The following is a 23,948-nucleotide window of genomic DNA, read 5'->3' as shown; positions in this document are numbered from 1 at the left end:
TGGTTTCTGCCATACATCAACATGAATCTATTTTATGATATGAGTGTTGCTGCACCTGCTTTCTTTTGATTTCTGTTAGCATGAAATATCTTTTTCTAGCCCTTTGCTTTCAGTCTGTATTTGTGCTTAGGTTTAATGTGGATCTCTTGTAGATAGCATATATAGGGGTCTTGTTTTTTGTATCCATTTAGCCAGTCTGTGTCTTTTGGTTGGAGCATTTAGTCCATTTACATTTAAGATAATTATTGTTATGTCTGTGCTCCCCTGGTGAATGAGCAGTAAAGAATCTGCCTGCAGAGCAAGAGATGCAGGAGACATGGGTTTGGTCCCTGGGTCGGGAGGATCCCCTGTAGGAGGGCATGGGGTACCCACTCCAGTGTTCTTGCCTGGAGGATCCCACAGATAGAGAAGCCTGGCAGGCTACAGTCCACAGGGTTGCAAAGAGTCAGACATGGCTGAAGTGACTGGGCATGCACGTCCATGATCCTGTTACCACTTACTGTATTGTATTATTTGTTTTTGTAGACCTTTTCTTTCTCTTGTATTTCCTGTCTAGAAAAGTTCCTTGAGCATTTGTTGTAACGTTGGTTTGGTGGTGCTGTATTTTCTTAACTTTGGCTTGGCTGTAAAGCTTTTGCTTTCTCCTTCAAATCTGAATGAGATCTTGGCTAAAAAGAGTAGTCTTGGTTGTAGGGTTTTTTCCCTTTTATCACTTTAAGTATAGCCTCCCATTCCCTTCTAGCCTGCAGAGTTTCTGTTGAAAAATCAACTGTTAGCCTTAGGAGGATCCCCTTGTAAGTTATTTGTTGCTTCTCCCTTGCTGCTTTTAATACTTGTTCTTTGTATTTAATTTTCGTTAGTTCAATTAATATGTGTCTTGGATTTAACCTGTATGGACTGCCTGGGCTTCCTGGTCTTGGTAGGCTAGTCACTTTCCAATGTTAGGGAAGTTTTCAACTCTAATCTCAAATATTTTTTTCATGCCTTTTCTTTTCTTTCTTCTTCTTCTTCTGGGACCCCTATAATGCGAATGTTGGTCCGCTTAATGTTGTCCCAGATATCTCTGAGATTTCTTTGTTTCTTTTTATTCTTTTCCCTTTATTCTGCTTTGCTTCACCTATTTTTACCACTCTGCTTTCTGGTTCACTTGCCTGCTCTTCTGCCTCTGACTGTTATTCTGCTCTTGGTTCCTGCTAGTGTATTTTTAATCTCAGTTATTGTGTTGTTCATTGCTGATTGTCTATTCTTTAATTTTTGTAGGTCCTCGTTAACTTTTTCTTGTATCTGCTTGATCCATGCCTCCAGCCTATTTATCTGTGCTTTGATTTTATTTCCAAGATTTTGGATCATCTTTACTTTCGTTGCTCTGAATTCTTTTTCAGGTAAGCTGTTTATTTCCTCTTCATTTGGCTTCGTTTTTCTTTCTTTCTTTTCTTTTTTTTTTTTTTTTTGTTACCATGGCCCTTAAATCTGCTGCATGTCTCTCTGTCATTTTATTTAACTTACTGAGTTTGGAGTCTCCTTTCTGCCTGGTGGTAGGTCATAGTTCATCTCAGTTGTGAAGTCTGCCCCTCGTGGGTGGAGTTGGACCAGTGCCTTGTGAAAGTCTGTTGGTTGGGGGAATGTGTGTCTGTGTTCTGGTGCATGGAGCTGGATCTTGTCTCTCTGAAGGGTAGTGCCGTTTCCAGTCATGTGTTTTTGGGTGTCTGTGCCTTGGTGAGGCTTTGGGCAGCCTTTCTGCTAATGAACAAAGTTGTGTTCCTGTTTTGCTAAAGTGCTGGCATGACACTGGAACTTGCTGGCTTTTCGGTGGGCTTGGTCTTGGTGTTGAGATGGGAGGCCTTTGGGAGAGCTCTCATCAATTAATGTTCCATGAAGCTGGGAGTTCTCTGGTGGTCCCAAGTCCTAGACTCGGGTCTCCCACCTAGGGGGCTCAGGCTTGACCCCTAACTGTAGCAGCAAGACTTCATAGGCCATGCAGCACAAAAGACAAAGTGAAAAAGTGAAAGTGAAGTTGCTCAGTCGTGTCCGACTCTTTGTGATCCCATGGACTATAGCCTACCAGGTTCCACCATCCATGGGATTTTCCAGGCAAGAATACTGGAGTGCATTGCCATTTCCTTCTCCAGACAAAGACAAAACTCCAAGGCTAATGGTGAAAGCAACACTCAGTAGCCAATAACACCCAAAGAAACTCACACACACTTATAAAAAGAAGAGAGAAAACAGAGAAAAGGATAAAAACTAGAGTCAAAACGGAAGAGAGCAATCAAGCCAATAAACAAGCCCCTAAGTGAAAATGTATAGTAAAAACATGACCAGCAAAAATGCCAAATGAAAGCATGGGGGAAAATGCAATATAACTACATAGTACCCTAAAAGCAGGGAAAAACTGAAATGAATTTTTTTTAAAATAAGATGTTTTAAAACTGGAAAAAGTAGGTTAAAAAGTGAAAGTTAAGAGAATCGTAAAGAAAGGACAACATAAGAACATATGAGAAAAAAGAGAAAAATATGGAGGCAGTGGCAATATGAAGAATATCCTTGTGATTCCTCCATTTTCCTCTCCACACAGTTTTCTTCAGTCTATCTCCCTGCTCAGAAAGTCATGCAATATTTGTAGCAAGGCCTCTGGACCTGTTGTGGGCAGTGTTGAGTCAACCCAGACTCAGGTGTTACCTTACTCCACCTTTTGTGTGCATACATGCTAACCAAGGTAAACTGGATGTGGTCAAATAGGAGATGGCAAGAGTGAACATCAGTATTTTAGGAATCAGTAAACAAAATGAACAGGAATGGGAGAATTTAATTCAGGTGACCATTTTATCTACTACTATGGGCAAGAATCTTAGAAGGAATGGAGTAGCCATCATAGTCAACAAAAGAGTTCAAAATGCAGTACTTGAATGCAATCTCAAAAATGACAGAATGATCTCAGTTTGTTTCCAAGGCAAACCATTCAACATCACAGTAATCCAAGTCTATGCCCCAACCACTAATGCTGAAGAAGCTGAAGTTGAATGGTTCTTTGAAGACCTACAAGATCTCCTAGAACTAACACCAAAAAAAAAAAAAAAAAAAGTCCTTTTCATCATAGGGGACTGGGATACAAAAGTAGAAAAAGATAGAAAAAAGTAAAGAGATACCTGGAATAACAGGCAAGTTTGGCCTTGGAGTACAAAATGAAGCAGGGCATAGGCTAACAGAGTTTTGCCAAGAAAACACACTTGTCATAGTAAACACCCTTTTCCAACGACACAAGAGATGACTCTTCACATAGACATCAGATGGTCAATACCGAAATCACATTGATTATATTCTTTATAGCCAAAGATGGAGAAGCTCTGTAGAGTCAGCAAAACAAGACCTGGAGCTGACTGTGGCTCAGATCATCAGCTCCTTATTGTAAAATTCAGACTCAATTTGAAGAAAGTAGGGAAAGCCATTAGGACATTCAAATTGCTTATGATTATACAGTGGAGGTGATGAATAGATTCAGGGGACTAGATCTGGTAGACAGAGTGGCTGAAGAACCATGGACAGAGGTTTGTAACATTGTACAGGAGGTGATGACCAAAACCATCCCCAAGAAAAAGAAATGCAAGAAGGCAAAGTGGTTGTCTGAGGAGGCCTTAACAAATAGCTGAGAAAAAAAGAGAAGCGAGAGGCAAAGGAGAAAGGGAAATATATATCGAAGTGAATGCAGAGTTCCAGAGAATAACAAGGAGAGATAAGAAGTCCTTAAAGGCTTTGTCAACATGAAACTAAAGGGAATATAATGACCAGCTTGGAAGATGGCCAGATCTGCAAATTTTTCTTTATCATTTATACACATTTTCAAATTTTATACTTCAGTAACTTTTCCCCCCTGGTTTAAAAATCAAATCATATTAATATTTATTGAATAAAATTTGAAATTACTCAAAATCAACCAACCTAACAAAAAGAACAAAGAATCTTCTATTATCCCTTCACCTAGTCATACATAATGACTGTGAAAGGTAATGAATGAAGTCAGATCTTAGATTTGAATCTTTACTGCTTTCATTATTTGCCTCTAAAAGTTAGTTACTTGACCTACCTGTGTCCTTCAGTTTTCTCATCTATAAAATTGGAGTAACAGTGTTGTTATTGTTTTTGGCCCCTAAGTGGTCTCCAACTCTTTGTGACCCCATGGACTGCAGCATGCCAAGCTTCTCTGTCCTCAATTATCCCTTGAAATTTGCTCAAATTCATGGCCATTGAGTTGGTGATGCTATCTAACCATCTCATCCTCGGTTGCCCACATCTCCTTTTGCCTTCAGTCCTTCCCAGGATCAAGATTTTTTCCAATCTCTTTACATCAGGTGGCCAAAGTATTGGAGCTTCAGCTTAAGTATCAGTCCTTCCAACAAATATTCATGGTTGATCTCCTTTAGGATTGACTAATTTGATCTCCTTGCAGTCCAAGAGATTCTCAAGAGCCTTCTCTAGGACCACAATTCAAAAGCATCAGTTCTTTGACTCTCAGCTTTCTTTATGGTCCAACTGTCACATTCATACATGACTACTGGAAAAACCGTAGCTTTGACTATATGAACCTTTGTCAGCAAAGTAATGTCTCTGCTTTTTAATACGCTGTCTAGGTTTGGCATAACTTCCATTCCAAGGAGCAAGTGTCTTTTAATTTCATGGCTGCAGTCACTATCTCTGGTGATTTTGGAGCCCAAGAAAATAAAATCTGTCATTGTGTCCACTTTTTCTCCTTGTATTTGCCATGAAGTGGTGGGACTGGATGCCATGATCTTAGTTTTTTGAATGTTGAGTTTCAAGCCAGCTTTTTCACTCTCCTCTTTCACCCTTATCAAGAGGCTCTTTAGTTCCTCTTTTTAGAGTGTTATGGTCTGCATATCTCAGGGTGTTGTTATTTCTCCTGGAGATCTTGATTGCAGCTTGTGATTCATCCAGCCTGGTATTTCTCATGATGTACTCTGCATAGATTTAAATAAGTAGAGTGACAATATACAGCCTTGTCATACTCCTTTCTGCATTGAACCAGCAGATAACTCCATGAACCAGTCAGTTGTTTCATGCCCAGTTCTAACTATAGCTTCTTGACCCACATACAGTTTTCTCAGGGGTTAGGTAAGGTAGTTGGTACTCCCATCTCTTTAAGAATTTTCTACAGTTTGTTGTGATCCAGTCCGTATTTTGGCATAGTCAATGAAGCAGAAGTGGATGTTTTTCTGGAATTCCCTTGCTTTCTCCATAATCCAGCAAATATTGTCAATTTGATCTCTGGTTCTTCTGCCTTTCTAAACCAGCTTGTACATCTGGAAGTTCTTGGTTCACGTACTGCTGACGCCTAGCTTGAAGGATTTTGACCTTAACCTTACTAACATGTGAAATTGTACAATAGTTTGAACATTCTTTGGCATTGCCCTTCTTTGGGATTGCAATGAGAACTGACCTTTTCCAGCTGTGTGGCTACTGCTGAGTTTTCCAAGTTCGTTGACATACTGAATGCAGCACTTTAACTGCATCATCTTTTAGGATAAGGCCAACTTGACTTCACATTCTAGGATGTATGACTCTAGGTGAATGACCACACCATCATGGTTATCTGGGTCATTAAGACCTTTTTAGTATAATTCTTTTTTCTGTATTCTTTACCCTTCTTAATCTCTTCTGCTTCTGTTAGGTCCCTGCTGTTTCTGTCCTTTATCATGATCATCCATGCATGAAATGTACCTTTGATATCTGCAATTTTCTTGAAGAGATCTCTAGTCTTTCCCATTCTATTGGAACAATACAGTTTACTTTATAGGGTTGTAGAAAGTCCTAAGTAGACCTGGCACTTGGCAAATATCGAATCCACTACTTACTGTTGTTATTTCCTTCTAGTCATTTTTCTAAGCATGTATTTTTATTTATAGTTCAGGACATCCTGTATATTTCTCTCTCTCTTTTTTTTACATCATATTATAAGCATTTTCTTGTTGAATTTATACTTGTGAATAGCCTTATCCTAAGTTATTGACTACATTTCTATTTCCTTACAGTAAATTTCTAGATATCTCAAGGCAAATAATGACAGCCCATTTAATGTATAAGAATGCTCTAGTGGGAAATTATATATTCTGAAGTTTTAATCTTACAGCCATCTGATGGGGAATATCAGATACCTGAATAGTATGATCATTAAACTCAGTAGGATCTCAGTGAATATAGAGAGATAACATGCAAGGTTTTATAATCTTGGTTTTGCAACTTGGGCAACATATTTAACCTCTCTGGGCCCCTCCTGTACAATCGGGTAAAATTAATACCTATTTCATGGGGTGGTGACAATTAGTTTTTAATCCTGATACGTGGTAAACACTTAATGAATATTGTTAGCTCTTTATTTGTTACTGTGTTTAACACTGAAAAGTTTGTCTTCATAATTAAAAATGAGAGAATGGCAGTGTTTTAGATAAGTAATATCTAAAATAAGTAAAGGGTAAGCTGTAAAGTACAAGATAGGGCAGTCCAAATACTTTTTTAGTTGAAAATGGTTTTATTGTTTCCCCCATTTTAATTATAACAAGTATTTTTCCCCATTCTAAATTTATTATTCAAAGACAACATGAGAAGAGGCATTTGATTTGATAAACCTTTTAAAGGACTTTTATAATGTTCTTAAGTGAGTCAAAAGATGGAATGTGATTTTCTTCCAAGTTGTTCTTGTTAAAAGACAAACATGCTTTAAGCTTTTTTAAAGTTAAATTTTAGCTAAACACAGAAACTAACAATGCCAGCATTTATAGAGTGTTTTCTATGTGCTATCCAATTTTCTAAGTTTATTGTTTATACTGTCTCATGAAACCCTTATAATGACCTGTGAGGAAGGTTCTGTTATTATTTCCAACTACAGAAGAAATTGAGGCAAATAGAGATTAAATAACTTGCTGAAGATTGTATGACTAGGGAGAAAGTTCTCTCCTGTGTAGTCTAGCTCCAAAGCCCATGCTTTACACCATTCTACTGTGTTACTTAACATTCCAACAGAAAAAGTATAAAAATTGATTAAATATAGTACTAACATGTTTACAGTGTTTGTGTTAATCCAAGAATTTGACTAATATTAAAGAATAAGTTTAAAAACTCATATCTTTTGTGGGAATACAAGTATGCATATTTCAATTCATTTTTCTTCTATTAGTTTTTCAGTTATGGAACAAAAATATTATATCAAAACAATGAAGCTTTGCGGTCTAAATTCTTTCCACCTTTTCCAAAAGTGATGCTACCACCCAATAGTTTTCAAGGAAAAGTAGCATTTATTACCGGGGGAGGCACTGGCCTTGGAAAAGGAATGACAACTTGTCTGTCCAGCCTGGGTGCACAGTGTGTGATAGCCAGCCGGTAAGTGAGTCTTAGTAAGTTGCCTGGCAAGAGTCTATTGATGGAATAAGTCTGTGCTACAACATTGAAAACACTTTTTGCCAGATTTGTTTGATTTGCATCTTAATCTCTATGAAATAGTCCTTAGATTATTTTAAAATAATAATAATAACTTTTCCTTGGAAAAAGTCAGTTATTATTTGTGATGATAGAAGTAATGATTGATGATGGAACTGATAATATACTTAAATTCAATAACATACACAAATTCAGTAACAAAATTTTTTCTGTGTATGAAGTAATAAAGTACTATACTGAGGCTCCTTTGTTTTCAGTGACAGCGATTATAATTACTGATTCAGTAGATAGTTAACCTTGCACCAAGATAATGGATAGAATGCTTCCATTTCCTATAAGATGGGCAAATATTTCAAAACATCTATTGTGATGAATATAGGAAGGGGGAGGCCTTGTGGAAAGAATTTACTTAGGCATGTCCTGGTATCTTATAGCTATTCAAGTTAGAGGTTTAGAGACTGGCCAAAAAATCTATCCCTTCTTTCAGTTTGGAATACTGTAAAATTTTTAGATAGGATAAGTTAATAGTCTGAATGATAAGTCACTATGTAATTTATAAGGGCCCAAAGGAATTTCTTTCAGATGTTTCTTTTAATGCAAATTGGCCAGAACACTTTTTTTATGTTGCAAATGTTTTTAAGTGTGTTAATATATTATTTTCTTTGTAATGCTATGTGATTTACATTGCTTTTGTGTGTGTGTGTGTTTCTGAAGAGTGTAAGATTCTGAATACATCTAGGTTGTCCAAACCCATCAATTTGGTATAAAATCTGGTAACATAGATTTTATATATAACATAGATTTTTTAAAAATAGTTTAACCTAAGCTTACATCATTCCAGGAATGTATTTTCCTTCTAAAGCATGCCTGGGCAAGCAAACACATAGAAAAGAATATAATTAAGGAAATAATTTAAGATTTAACTGGCTTAAAAGTAATTCTATCAATTAATGTCAGATATATGAAAATTGCTTAAATTTAACTTCTGGAAAATAAATGCACTCATACTTGTTTATAGATTTAGCTTTTCTATTGTCCTCAAAATACATGTTTTTAAGCTGTAAATTCTTTCTTAATGTATGAAATTAAAAAGAAAAATATAACATGAAATTATTTCAGAACTCATGCAAAGTACCGTGTGTTTATTTCTAGAAAAATTGATGTTTTGAAAGCAACTGCAGAGCAGATATCTTCTCAAACTGGAAATAAGGTACATTAAAAAGTTATTTAAGTCAGATTTAGGAATTATAACATGCTTAAGTAAGTAACTCATGCTTATGGATTAAGAAGTCTGAAAAAATGTAGAATTCTTTTTTCTTTTTGTTGTTTTGCAGGTCCATGCAATTCAGTGTGATGTGAGGGACCCTGACATGGTACAAAACGCTGTGTCAGAAACGATCCAAGTCCTTGGACATCCTGATGTAAGTGTGATGGTGATGAGGCGACAGTATGAGGTGTTTGATGTTGATAGCACCTTCCAAGGTGTATTAATGAAATAAAATATTGATGCTGGGCGAGTGCTGTGTTAAGAAGCCCCTGTTTTCCTTTGCTAGCAAAAAGCCAGCTCTTTTTGCCAGCGACTAGAGTAGGTAGACTGCTATGCTATTTCCTTTCAGGAATACTTTAAAAATGCATTTATAATCATATAGAACAAACTTTATTTCACTTTGTTTAGTAAGAATAAATAAATAAGAGTAAGCTATCCAACAGCACAATATTTAGTTTAAATGATTCATGCTCTTTGCTTTTCTTTATAATTTTGGATTATCTCTGTCCATGGAGGAAAATAATACAAACAAGGAAACCTACAAAATGGCTCCAGACTTCTCCTTATAAGACTTGAGATATACATGGATGTTTTGCTTTTGTTTGGTTCACATATTGGAAAGAAGCCATTTCTCCAGTAGTCTCAAAGATAGCACTTTTCTATGTTAAAGATATTTTTGGACAAATCAATATCTACTGTAGGACTAAGTGGAATTTTTATTGTTATTAAAGAAGCAGGTCATCAACCAAGAATTTCATTAGCTAAATTAAGCCAAAATGATACCAGAAATTAAAGGCACTTTAATTGAGATTCCTTGAAATAAATAATCACATCCTAGACATGCTTAATCTATATGTATATTTTTAGTAATAGACTCTACCCTAATTTTGAGACAGGGATTAGAATTCCAAAATTTGGTAAACAATAATAGGAAATTTTCAAAGGCTCACAGAAGGTAAAACTGAACCAAATCTCATGGTATTGTTTCATAACAGACTATGAACTTTAGTTTTACTATATTATTTGGATAAGTTTCAGAAATAAAAGCCCTTTAGGAAAAATATTCCTCCTCATCTAAGTTTCTATAACTTGCCTTATTCACTTATTAGATTGTGATAAACAATGCAGCAGGGAATTTTATTTCTCCCTCCGAAAGACTCTCTCCTAATGCTTGGAAGACAATAACTGACATAGTTCTGAACGGCACAGCCTTTGTGACTCTAGCAATTGGGAAGGAACTAATCAAAGCACAGAAAGGTATGTGTATTTATTCTTCACATATTAACTGGCTCCCTACTGTGTGCAGGTTCTGTGCTAAGTCCTGGGATACTCAATGATGCAATGTCTGTACTTGTACAGTCAGTTCAGTTCAGTTCAGTTCAGTTCAGTCGCTCAGTCGTGTCCGACTCCTTGCGACCCCAGGAATCGTAGCATGCCAGGCCTCCCTGTTCTTCACCAACTCTTGGAGTTCACTCAGACTCACGTCCATCGAGTCCGTGATGCCATCCAGCCATCTCATCCTCGGTCGTCCCCTTCTCCTCCTGCCCCCAATCCCTCCCAGCATCAGAGTCTTTTCCAATGAGTCAGCTCTTCTCATGAGGTGGCCGAAGTACTGGAGTTTCAGCTTTAGCATCATTCCTTCCAAAGAAATCCCAGGGTTGATCTCCTTCAGAATAGACTGGTTGGATCTCCTTGCAGTCCAAGGAACAGTCAGTTCAGTCACTCAGAAAAACCTGATTACAGGTTTTTCTATTAAATGCTACTTTTGGTGATATAGATTTCTATTTTCTGTTGACCAGTCATGATACAATGTTACCAAGTGAGTCAGTTCAGTTCAGTTCAGTCGTATCTGACCCCATGAATCACAGCACACCAAGCCTCCCTGTCCATCACCAACTCCCGGAGTTCACTCAGACTCATGTCCATCGAGTCAGTGATGCCATCCAGTCATCTCATCCTCGGTCATCCCCTTCTCCTCCTGCCTCCAATCCCTCCCAGCATCAGGGTCTTTTCCAATAAGTCAGTTCTTCACCTCAGGTGGCCAGAGTACTGGAGTTTCAGCTTCAGCATCAGTCCTTCCAATGAACGTTCAGGACTGATTTCCTTTAGGATGAACTGGTTGGATCTCCTTGCAGTCCAAGGGACTCTCAGGAGCCTTCTCCAACACCACAGTTCAAAAGCATCAATTCTTTGGCGCTCAGCTTTCTTTATAGTCCACCTCTCACATCCATACATGACTACAGGAAAAACCAGTATGTCTAGAATCAGTGTACAGTTATTCACTTAACACTTACTGATGACTTTTGTGTACCATACTCTGTGCTGCATGCCCAAATGACAGAGGTGAATAACACACTGTCCCTGAGCAGGCTGTGGTTGGGACTTGAAGGGTGCAGGTATTTTCTCAGAGAGGTGATAGAGTATTCTGAACCAGGACAAGGAGGAAGTATCCTTGTGTTGCTTGAAGGATGTCCTTTGGGGCTTGAGGGGAGTGGCATGGAGCTGATCAGTTTCCTTCCGTTTGTTCAAAGCTTTTGTCTCATTAGATTCAGTTTCTTCTGTACAGTGTGGATAATTCTCAAATCAGCTTGAGAAAGATATAGGAACAGACAGAAGGATTCTAGAGGGGCATTAGCTTTTTTTCTACACATGTGCTAACAATTTCCATCTTTTCCCCATTCTCTTATTGAAGTTGAAATCCTAAGTTTCAATTTCTGTTATAGAAAAGCGAATATGATTGAGATAGGGAATTTGCTTTTTTTAAAAAAGTTTTTAAGAGGGATGAATGAGTGGGGAGACAGAGAAGAGTTGCCTCCCTGTCCATCACCAAGTCCCGGAGTTCACTCAAACTCATGTCCATCGAGTCAGTGATGCCATCCAACCATCTCATCCTCTGTCACCCCATTCTCCTCCTGCCTTCAATCTTTCCCAGCTTTGGAGTCTTTTCCAATGAGTCAACTCTTTGCATGTGGGCTGATTTCTCTCTCTTCTCTCTCCCAGGATCCTTGTATCTCTTCTGTATCTCTTCTTACTATATCCTTTTTCAAGTGTATTTGATTATTATCCACATTGTGTCTGATTTTCTCTCTCCATACCTCTTACTCATTTCTCTGTTGCTCTCTGTATGTCTGTCTCACTCCCACTCTCTATCAGCTCTTCACTTTTGTTTCTCTGTTTATTTCTTCATCTTGGTCTCTCTCATCACTTGGTATTTCCCTGTCTTGTCTGTTTTATTTCATCCCCTGCCCGTCTTTGTTATTCTTGATTTCTGTCTGACTCTCCTTCCTTTTCTCATTATTGTCTTTCATTGTAATATAGACTTTGATCTATTTTTACTCATCACATTGGATTAAAATTAAAATTCTATGGACTTCATTAAAATTATATTAGCTCAGGCTTCTTAAAAGATGGAGCCAGTTTTTTTCTGCCAAAATTCCTGTCAGTTATAGATGCTGTAACCTGACAGTTTTCAGTTCAGTTCAGTTTAGTCACTCAGTCGTGTCCTACTCTTTGTGACCCCATGGACTGCCAGGCCTCCCTGTCCATCACCAACTCCCAGAGTTCACTCAAACTCATGTCCATCCAGTCAGTGATGCCATCCAACCATCTCATCTTCTGTCACACCATTCTCCTCCTGCCTTCAATCTTTCCCAGCTTTGGAGTCTTTTCCAATGAGTCAACTCTTCGCATAAGGTGGCCAAAGTATTGGAGTTTCAGCTTCAGCTTCAGTCCTTCCAATGAACATCCAGGATTGATCTCCTTTAGGATGGATTGGTTGGATCTCCTTGCAGTCCAAGGGACTCTCAAGAGTCTTCTCCAACACCACAGTTCAAAAGCATCAATTCTTCTGCACTCAGCTTTCTTTACAGTCCAACTCTCACATCCATACATGACTACTGGAAGAACCATAGCCTTGACTAGATGGACCTTTGTTGGCAAAGTAATGTCTGCTTTTTTTTTTTTTTAACTTTATTTTATTTTACAATACTGTATTGGTTTTGCCATACATCACCATGAATCCGCCATGGGTGTACACGTGTTCCCAATCCTGCTGTCTAGGTTGGTCATAACTTTCCTTCCAAGGAGTAAGCCTCTTTTAATTTCATGGCTGCAGTCACCATCTGCAGTGATTTTGGAGCCCAAAATAATAAAGTCTGACACTGTTTCCACTGTTTCCCCATCTATTTGCCATGAAGTGATGGGACCGGTCCCTCTAGTCAAGGCTATGGTTTTTCCAGTGGTCATGTATGGATGTGAGAGTTGAACTATAAAGGAAGCTGAGTGCCAAAGGATTGATGTTTTGAACTGTGGTGTTGGAGAAGATTCTTGAGAGTCCCTTGGACTGCAAGGAGATCCAACCGGTCTATTCTAAAGGAGATCAGCCCTGGGTGTTCTTTGGAAGGAATGATGCTGAAGCTGAAACTCCAGTACTTTGACCACCTCATGCGAAGAGTTGACTCATTGGAAAAGACTCTGATGCTGGGAGGGATTGGGAGCAGGAGGAGAAGGGGACGACAGAGGATGAGATGGCTGGATGGCATCACCGACTCGATGGACATGAGTTTGAGTGAACTCTGGGAGTTGGTGATGGACAGGGAGGCCTGGCGTGCTGCATGGGGTTGCAAAGAGTCAGTCGGACATGACTGAGCAACTGAACTGAACTGAATTGATGGGACTGGATGCCATGATCTTAGTTTTCTGAATGTTGAGCTTTAAGCCAACTTTTTCACTCTCCTCTTTCACTTTCATCAAGAAGCTCTTTAGTTCTTCTTCACTTTCTGCCATAAGGGTGGTGTTATCTGCATATCTGAGGTTATTGATATTTCTCCTGGCAATCTTGATTCCAGCTTGTGCTTCCTCCAGCCCAGCGTTTCTCATGATGTACTCTGCATATAAGTTAAATAAGCAGGGTGACAATATACAGCCTTGATGTACTCCTTTTCCTATTTGGAACCAGTCTGTTGTTCAATTTTGTTCTACCTTTTTATTGTTGATTTGTAGAGATTTTTCATAGATTCTGAGCTGAGTGCTTTGTGAGATATAGTGTGTATTTAGAATATCTCCTCCTAGTCTGCTGTCGTTCAGTGACTGAATTGTGTCTGACACTTTGCAACCCCATGAACTGCAGAATGCCAGGCTTCCCTGTCCTTCACTATCTCCTGGAGTTTGCTCAAAGTCATGTCCATTGAGTCAGTGATACCATCCAACCATCTCATCCTCTGTCACCCCCTTCTGCTTTTGCCCTCAATCTTTCTCTGCATCAGGGTCTTTTCCAATGAGTCACTCTTCACATTAGGTGACCAAAGTACTGGAGCTTCAGCTTCAGCATCAGTCCTTCCAATGAATATTCAAGGTTGATCTCCTTTAGGATTGATTGGTTTGATCTTCTTGCAATCCAAGGGACTCTCAAGAGTCTTCTCCAACACCACAGTTCAAAAACATCAGTTCTGTGGCTCTCAGCCTTCTTTATAGTCCAACTCTTATATTTGTACATGACTACTGGAAAAACCATAGCTTTGACAATAGGGACCTTTGTTGGCAAAGTAGTGTCTCTGCTTTTTAATATGCTGTCTAGGTTTTTTAATAGCTTTTATTCCAAGCAGCAAGCATCTTTTAATTTTGTGGCTGCAGTCACTGTCCATGGTGATTTTGAAGCTCAAGAAAATAAAATCTTTCACTGTTTCCAATTTTCCCCCATCTATTTGCCATGATGTGAGGGGACCAGATGCCATGGTCTTCATTTTTTAAAAGTTGAGTTTTTAAGCCAGGTTTATCACTCTCCTGCTTCACCTTCATGAAGAAATACTTTAGTTCCTCTTCACTTTCTACCATTAAAGTGGTATCATCTGCTTATCTGAGGTTGTTGCTATTTAGCCCAGCAATCTTGATTCCAGCTTGTGAGTATACAGCCCAGCATTTGGCATGATGAACCCAGCATATAGGTTAAATAAGCAGGGTGACAATATATGGTCTTGATGTACTCCTTTCTCAATTTCAAGCCAGTCCACTGTTCCATGTCTTGTTCTAACTGCTGCTTCTGGCCCTGCATACAGGTTTCTCAGGAGACAGTTAAGATGGTCTGGTATTCCTATCTCTTTCAGAATTTTCCAGTTTGTCATGATCCACAGTCAAAGGTGTTAGCATAGTCAGTGAAGCAGAAGTAGATGTTTTTTGGAGTTTTCTGGCTTTTTCTGTGATCCAAAGGATCATAGACCCTTTCTAGGTAAAAACAGAAGTAACGATAAAGGAGTAGGTTATCTGGTTTCTAGCTGCTGCTGCTGCTGCTAAGTTGCTTCAGTCACGTCTGACTCTGTGTGACACCATAGACAGCAGCCCAGCAGGCTCCCCCGTCCCTGGGATTCTCAAGGCAAGAACACTGGAGTGGGTTGCCATTTCCTTCTCCAGTGCATGAAAGTGAAAAGTGAAAGTGAAGTCGCTCAGTCGTGTCCAACTCTTAGCGACTTCATGGACTGCAGCCTACCAGGCTCCTCCATCCATGGGATTGTCCAGGCAAGAGTACTGGAGTGGGATGACATTGCCTTCTCTGTTTGGTCTCTAGAGGTTGTAGTTTTTATCAAATATAGTACATTTGCAGTCTTTATTTCTCCAAATGATTTTTCTGTTCCTTTATTCTGGGACTTCAATTATATATGTGTTAACATGCTAGATACTTCCACAGCTTATTGATATTCTGCCTTTTTTCCCCCTCAATTTTTATCCCTTCTTTGTCCTTTATTTTCCATGCTTGATATTTGTGATGTCTTCAAGAGTGTGGATCTTTTCTTCTGCAACTAAGACCATTTATTTGATTTTTCATTTCAGATGTTTTTTAGCATTAGAAGTTCTATTTGGTTCTACTTTTGTATTTCTAATTATACTCATGTTTTCCTTGAAATATTTTAGAATACTTACAATATCTTTTTTCTTCCATCTTTTGTTTTTATAAACAAAGATTATATTTTTAGTGATAAAAAGTACAATTCACAAAGGAGATAGACATCATAAACCATTACACACCTAACAACAGAGAAACAAAGATACATAAAGCAAAGATGAGAAGAAATGTAAGGGAAAAGGAAAAAATATATAATCATAGTGAGACATATTAATATTTCTCTAAGAATATTTTTTCAGTTGCAGAAAAAATAAGAATAGATGTGTCTTGAATGATGTCATTAATAATTTAAATATAATAGTTTTATATTTATATTAATCTTATATCCTACAGAGCTATATTTAAAATTTTATAACTCATTTGTTATTTGGTTTCTATAGGACATTTAGAAAAACTGACAAAAAGGTAAACATTACTAAATTTCAAGAAGTAGAATTCTTTTCTTGTGTGATTCAGTTATACATATACACATATATTATTTTGGAAATTATTTTCCATTACAGGTTATAATAAGATATTGACTTTGTTCCCTGTGCTACATAGTAAACCTTTGTTGCTTGTTGCATATCTATTTTTAAAGTTAGAAATCTAGTGTTCTATTCATACTAAGTCAATCAGGTGAAATCAAAATGTTAGAAATTTTTTAGTTAGGCAAAAATTGATAAATCTTCAAATATATATATTATACATATTATTTATATGTGAAAGTGAAAGTTGAAAGTCACTCAGTTGTGTCTGACTCTGCTCCCCCATGGACTATATAATCCATGGAGTTCTCCAGGCCAGAATACTGGAGTGGGTAGCCTTTCCCTTCTCCAGGGGATCTTCCCAACCCAGGAATTGAACCAGGGTCTCCTGCATTGCAGGTGGATTCTTTACCAATTGAGCTATCAGGGAAGCCCTATATTATTTATATATATGTATACAAAAGATTTTCTGCTATGCTTGTTAAAGGCTTGAGAAAGAACATTAGGAAAAAAAAAGAGAAGGTGGAGAAACTGGAAAACATAAACTAAATGAAATGGGAGCACCGAATGTAAAATAGAAAATGTGAACCAAGCTGGATGAAAGTAAAAGATCCTCATAGAGTCCAGTTGTTTTTAAACATGGCTGCTCATTAGGAACATATCTGAAACTCTGACCTATAAAAAACAAGTAACACCTGGACATTTGTATTTTTCAAAGAATTGCAAGGTAATACTGATATGCATCTGGATTTTTAAAAATGATTACAGGTTTTTCTATTAAATGCTACTTTTGGTGATACAGATTTCTATTTTCTGTTGACCAGTCATGATACCACAGTACTAAGTGAGTAATGGTTACATAGTCACAATAGTAAAAGATGTTGATCAGTTTTCACAATCAATAGCCAGATGAAAAATGAAAGATAATTACTGTTGCAAGCCATAATGGGAACATGATTAACCTAACAACATAAAATAATTACATACAATTTGGGGGATCAAGCCGAGTGATGTGGTAAGTGGAAGTGCATACATGCACATGTTTTCATCTGCTCAGCCAGTCTATGTCTTTTGGTTGATACATTTAATCCATTTACATTTAAGTTAATTATCAATATATATGATCCTATTACTGTTTTCTTGTTTTGGGTTTATTTTCGATAAGTAGATATTTTCTTTCTCTTGTTTTCTGCCTAGACAAGTTCCTTTAGCATTTGTTGTAAAGTTGATTTGGTGATGCTGAGTTCTCTTAACTTTTGCTTTTCTGGAAAGCTTTTGATTTCTCCGTCAAACCCAAAGGAGAGTTTTGCTTGATAGAGTATTCCTGATTGTAGTTGCTTCCCTTTCATCACTTTAAATATATCATGCCACTCTCTTCTGATTTACAAGTTTAGTTAAGAAATCAGCTGATAGCCTAATGGGAGTTCCCTTGTAAGTTACTTGTCATTTCCCCCTTGTTGCTTTTAACATTTTATCTCTGTCTTTAATTTTTGTCAGTTTGATTACTATGTGTCTTGGTGTGTTTCTCCTGGGGTTTATCCCACCTGGGATTTTCTGTGCTTCCTGGACTTGGTTGACTGTTTCTTTTCCCATGTTAGAGAAGTTTTCAGCTATTAGCTCTTCAAATATTTTCTTAGATGCTTTCTCTCTCTCGTCTTCTGGGACTCCTGTAATGCGAATGTTGATGTGTTTAATGTTGTCCTAAAGGTCTCTTTTTTTCGTCTTGAAGATCTTTTTTGTACAGTTCTTCTGTGTATTCTTGCCACCTCTTCTTAATATCTTCTGCTTCTGTTAGGTCCATACCATTTCTGTCCTTTTTTGAGCCCATCTTTGCCTGAAATGTTCCCTTGGTAACTCTAATTTCTCGAAGAGATCTCTAGTCTTTCCCATTCTGTTCTTTTTCCTCTATTTCTTTGCACTGATCGCTGAGGAAGGCTTTCTTATCTCTTCTTGCTATTCTTTGGAACTCTGCATTCAGATGCTTATATCTTTTCTTTCTCCATCTTCAAGACCAAGATAATCATGATGGAGTGATCACTCACCTAGAGCCAGACATCCTGGGATGTGAAGTCAAGTGGGCCTTAGAAAGCATCACTGCGAACAAAGCTAGTGGACGTGATGGCATTCCAGTTGAACTATTTCAAATCCTGAAAGATGATGCTGTGAAAGTGCTGCATTCAACATGCCAGCAAATTTGGAAAACTCAAGCAGTGGCCACAGGACTGGAAAAGGTCAGTTTTCATTCCAATCCCAAAGAAAGGCAATGCCAAAGAATGCTCAAACTACTGCACAATTGCACTCATCTCACACGCTAGTAAAGTAATGCTCAAAATTCTCCAAGCCAGGCTTTAGCACTACGTGAACCGTGAACTTCCAGATGTTCAAGCTGGTTTTAGAAAAGGCAGAGGAACCAGAGATCAAATTACCAACATCTGTTGGATCATCAAAAAAGCAAAAGAGTTCCAGAAAAACATCTATTTCTGCTTTATTGCCTATGCCAAAGCCTTTGACTGTGTGGGTCACAATAAGCTGTGGAAAATTCTGAAAGAGATGGGAATACCAGACCACCTGACCTGCCTCTTGAGAAACCTGTATGCAGGTCAGGAAGCAACAGTTAGAACTGGACATGGAACAACAGACTGGTTCCAGATAGGAAAAGGAGTATGTCAAGGCTGTATACTGTCACCCTGTTTAATTAACTTCCATGCAGAGTACATCCTGAGAAACACTGGGCTAGAAGAAGCACAAGCTGAAATCAAGATTGCCGGGAGAAATATCAATAACTTCAGATATGCAGATGACACCACCCTTATGGCAGAAAGTGAAGAGGAGCTAAAAAGCCTCTTTGATGAAAGTGAAAGTAGAGAGTGAAAAAGTTGGCTTAAAGCTCAACATTCAGAAAACGAAGATCATGGCATCTAGTCCCATCACTTCATGGGAAATAGATGGGGAATCAGTGGAAACAGTGTCAAACTTTATTTTTTGGGGCTCCAAAATCACTGCAGATGGTGATTGCAGCCATGAAATTAAAAGATGCTTACTCCTTGGAAGAAAAGTTATGACCAACCTAGATAGCATATTGAAAAGCAGAGACATTACTTTGCCAACAAAGGTCCGGCTAGTCAAGGCTATGGTTTTTCAAGTAGTCATGTGTGGATATGAGAGTTGGACTGTGAAGAAGGCTGAGTGCCGAAGAACTGATGCTTTTGAACTGTGGTATTGGAGAAGACTCCTGAGAGTCCTTGGACTGCAAGGAGATCCAACCAGTCCATTCTGAAGGAGATCAGCCCTGGGATTTCTTTGGAAGGAATGATGCTAAAGCTGAAACTCCAGTACTTTGACCACCTCATGTGAAGAGTTGACTCATTGGAAAAGATTCTGGTGCTGGGAGGGATTGGGGGCAGGAGGAGAAGGGGACGACAGAGGATGAGATAGCTGGATGGCATCACCGACTCGATGGACATGAGTTTGAGTGAACTCTGGAAGTTCGTGATGGACAGGGAGGCCTGGCGTGCTGCGATTCACGGGGTCGCAAAGAGTCGGACACAACTGAGTGACTGAACTGAACTTTTGGGTCTATGGGCTCTTGGTCTGGTTACTGGTGAGCTTCAAGAGGGTTTACATCAAGGGGGACCTTCTGAGGCTGCCGCTGCCTCTCCCCCACCTCCTGTAGAGAGCTTCTGCTGGCCCACACCTACACAGGAGACCCGCCGACACTAGCGGGTAATTTTGCTTCAGTCTCCTGTGGTTGGGGGTGTGGGGGTTACTGCTGCTTTCCTCTGAGTCTTGGTTGACACAAGATTTTGTTTGTGACCTTCAAAACTGGAGGCTCCATTTCTCCCAGTCCTGTGGAAATCTTGTCATCAGATCCCACTGGCCTTCAAGGTCAGATTCCCTGGGGATTCCCAGTCCCTTTGTTGGATCCCTAGGTTGGAAGCCTGACGTGGGGTTTAGAACCGTCACTACAGTGGGAGAACTTCTTTGGTATTATTTTTCTCCAGTTTCTGGGTTGCCCATCCAGTGGGGTTGTGATTTGATTTTATCATGATTGTGCCCCTCCTACCATCTCCCTGCAGCTTCTTCTTTGTCTTTGGACAAAGAAGATACTTTGGAGTATCTTTCTCTGGTGGGTTCCACTGTTCTTCTGTTGGTGGTTGTGCAATAGCTAGTTGTGATTATGGTGGTCTCGCAGGAGGAGATGAGCGCACATACTTCTATTCTGACGTCTTGAACAGAAGTCTTTTCTATTATCTTTTTTAAAAAATTGTGAAGGATAGTTGATTTAAAATATTATGTTAGTTTCAGGTGTATAACATAGTGATTCAATGTTTTTATGGGTTATACTCCATTTAAAGTTACTACAAAATAGTGGCTGTGTTTTCCTGTGCATTACAATGTATCCTCATCGCTTATTTTATACACAGCAGTTTGTGTCTCAATTCTGTATTCCTGTCTCACCACTCCCTTCTTTTTTCACCTCACTGGTGACCATTAGTTTGGTCTCTATATCCATGGGCCTGCTTCTGTTTTGTTATATATATATTCATTTATTTTAGATTTTGGAGAAGGAAATGGCAACCCACTCCAGGATTCTTGCCTGGAAAATTCCATGGACAGGGGAGCCTGGTGGGTGTCAGTCCATGGGGTCACAGAGAATCAGACATGATTGAGCACAGAGTATGGTACATTTTAGATTTTAGGTTCCAAATATATGCGATAACCTATAGTGTTTGTCTTTCTCTGACTTATTTCCTTAAGCACGATACTCTTTTGGACCATTTTGTTGCAGATGTCACAATTTCATCTTTTTTATGGCTGAGTGATATTCCATTGTGTATGTATACATCACATTTTCTTTATTCATTCATCTGTTGATGGACGCTTAAGATTGCATCCATATCTTGACAATTGTAAATAATGCCACTATGAATATTGGGGTGCTGGTATCTTTTCTAATTTCTTATATCAGGGTGCCCCACCTTAAGCTCCCTTTCGCGTGGATCTTAGCAGCCAGGGCAAGTAAGTAGACGTGGTGAGCCTCTGTACTCCAGATGGGAATTCAGCCAAGAAAAGGGAGAAAAGAACGACTTGGGGAAGCCCAGCATCGGTGCGAGACTCCAAAAACTATTTTTCAAAATCAGCTTATATACCCCAAGATGTACATAAAGAAATAATGGAATATGCAGAGTTATGCAGGGGCAGCAGTCCTGACCCTCATTGAAACCAGGCTTTCTTTTTGCATACCCTCCCGTACACAAAAGGTCTCAGGTGGTTTACATTATCTTCTGGCCAAGAGGCTTGTTAACATTTTTATGGCTCTCTTCCTGGATAATTGTCTATCAACCAGAAAACTCCTTTTCCCTAGAAGTGTTTTTTCTTTACTCTGCATCACCCTCAAAGTACTAAATAAAGTTACATTCCTGTAGAACAAAGGTGCAGTGGGTTATAACAAAGAAAGTACTTAACTCAAAGATCTAATGTTGCTAATACCAGGTCTACCACCTGTTTTTCTATATACCAACTATCTCTACAAACGAAAGATATGAAAATTTGGCAGCAGTAGTGGCTCAACAAATGAAACCTTTAATCAGTCCTATTCTAATGATTTTGACTCCTCGGAAGCCCCTACATTCCTAGGATGTTTTAAGCTTCCTGTGCCTCCTGCGGTTGGAGGCCTCAAACAATCACATGCGCAGCTGTACGAGTCCTGCAGGCAGGCTAGAAAGCCATCAGAGGGGTTTTTGGATTGAAACACTGTATTATGCCCAGGCGATTTATTATCTAAAAGCTCTAATTTTTTCCAGGAAAAGGTGGTGGGGGGACAGCCCCCTGTTAATGACAGAAGAGTAGGTGGAAAGCATAACACAGTAAAGCAGGCAGACTCTGGTCTTGGGGGGTGGATGCTCAGGGGGAACCCCTGAAGCCTGATCACATCCTTGCATTTTGTCAGGCTTCCTTCTGCATGACCTTGTCACGGGCGGGATTCCTCACACTGGCCCCCGGCAGGAAATAGATGGGCAAACAGTGGAAACAGTGTCAGACTTTATTTTTATGGGCTCCAAAATCACTGCAGATGGTGACTGCAGCCATGAAATTAAAAGACGCTTACTTCTTGGAAGAAAAGTTATGACCAACCTAGATAGTATATTCAAAAGTAGAGACGTTACTTTGCCGACTAAGGTCCGTCTAGTCAAGGCTATGGTTTTTCCTGTGGTCATGTATGGATATGAGAGTTGGACTGTGAAGAAGGCTGAGCGCCGAAGAATTGATGTTTTTGAACTGTGGTGTTGAAGACTCATGAGAGTCCCTTGGACTGCAAGGAGATCCAACCAGTCTATTCTGAAGGAGATCAGCCCTGGGATTTCTTTGGAAGGAATGATGCTAAAGCTGAAACTCCAGTACTTTGGCCACCTCATGTGAAGAGTTGACTCATTGGAAAAGACTCTGATGTTGGGAGGGATTGGGGGCAGGAGGAGAAGGGGACGACAGAAGATGAGATGGCTGGATGGCATCACTGACTTGATGAACGTGAGTCTGAGTGAACTCTGGAGTTGGTGATGGACAGGGAGGCCTGGCGTGCTGCGATTCATGGGGTTGCAAAGAGTCGGACACGATTGAGCGACTGAACTGAACTGAACTGATGATTAGTAATGTTCAGCATTTTTCTTATGCCTGCTGGACGTCTGTATATCTTCTTTGGAAATAGATTATTCAGGTCTTTTGCTCATTCTTTAATTGAGCTGTTTGGTTTATTTAATATTGAGTTGTATGTGTTATTTATATATTTTGGTTATTAGCCCCTTATTGCTTATCTTATTTGTCAGTATTTTTTCCCATTTAGTAGGCTTTTTTTTTTTTCATTTTGCTCATGGTTTTCTTTGTTGTACAAAAGCTTTTAAGTTTAATTATGTCCCATTTGCTAATTTTTCCCTTTATTCTTTTGTCTAAGGAAACAGATCTACAAAAATATTGCTATGATTTATGTCAGAGAGTGTTCTGCCTTATTCTCTTCTATTATAGTTTTAGGTCTTACATTTAGGCCTTTAATTCATTTTTGGTTTATTTTTGTATACAATATGAGGATATGTTCTAATCTTTTTTTGCATGTAGCTGTCCTATGTACAATATCATCTGAAAGGTCTTCATCTGCTGATTCTATCTTTTGTGTCATTTCTGGGAGACTTTCTATTATCTGATTTTTTTCCTGGTTGTTTCTGTGTCTTTTCATGAGTAGTAATTTTTGGTTGCCTGCTATAAATTTTATGTCATTGAGGTGTGTGCATGTGTGTGTATGTATGTGGTATGTCCCCATATGTGTATGCATTTTCATTTCCTTTTGAATCAAAAGCTTGTGGATCAGGTCCACTAGTTCAGGTTCACTTTTAAGCTTTATTTGGGTGAGTCTAGAGTGGACTTGACTTTGGGCTAATTAAATCCTCCTACTTTGGCCACCTGATACGAAGAGGCAACTCATTGGAAAAGATCCTGATGGTGGGAAGAACTGCAGGCAGGAGGAGAAGGGGGCAACAGAGAATGAGATGGTTGAATGGTGTCACTGACTCAATGGACATGAATTTGAGCAGACTCTAGGAGCTGGTAAAGGACAGGGAAGCCTGGGGTGCTGTAGTCCATGGGGTTGCAAAAAGTTGGACACAACTTAGCAGCTGAACAACAAACACCCTCCTACTGATGCACAGCCCTTCTGAACTTTCCACTGAAAGCCCCGATACTCAACAAGCCTACTTGAACAAACTTATCTCCCAGCCCTATGTGTACTATAGGAATTGTTCAGCTTATGACTCCCAGGAAGCTACTCTTTGCCTGGCTTTATGGGCTCTTATCCTAACAAGTACATTTTGGTGTCTGACCAGACTCA

At 39.0% G+C, this 23,948-nt stretch overlaps 1 protein-coding gene across 2 annotated transcripts in view; it reads left to right on the top strand.

Moving 5' to 3' along the window:
* Positions 1-23,948, top strand: part of DECR1 (2,4-dienoyl-CoA reductase 1) — a 40,501-nt gene that overhangs the window by 6,397 nt on the left and 10,156 nt on the right. The window contains exons 3-7 of one of the 2 annotated variants that reach the window (XM_052651769.1): positions 1,261-1,382; positions 7,184-7,386; positions 8,596-8,653; positions 8,778-8,864; positions 9,820-9,967. In XM_052651769.1, coding sequence (XP_052507729.1) covers positions 7,265-7,386; positions 8,596-8,653; positions 8,778-8,864; positions 9,820-9,967 — 415 coding nt within the window. In that variant the 5' untranslated portion in view covers positions 1,261-1,382; positions 7,184-7,264. The remainder of the gene's footprint in view (positions 1-1,260; positions 1,383-7,183; positions 7,387-8,595; positions 8,654-8,777; positions 8,865-9,819; positions 9,968-23,948) is intronic. The other variant, XM_052651768.1, reaches the window with a different exon arrangement.

The sequence above is a fragment of the Budorcas taxicolor genome, chromosome 14 (genome assembly GCF_023091745.1).
Source record: "Budorcas taxicolor isolate Tak-1 chromosome 14, Takin1.1, whole genome shotgun sequence".
Classification (NCBI taxonomy): Eukaryota; Metazoa; Chordata; class Mammalia; order Artiodactyla; family Bovidae; genus Budorcas; species Budorcas taxicolor.
The sequence above is the reverse complement of the archived record's forward strand: the minus strand, read 5'-3'. Positions and strand labels throughout refer to the sequence as shown.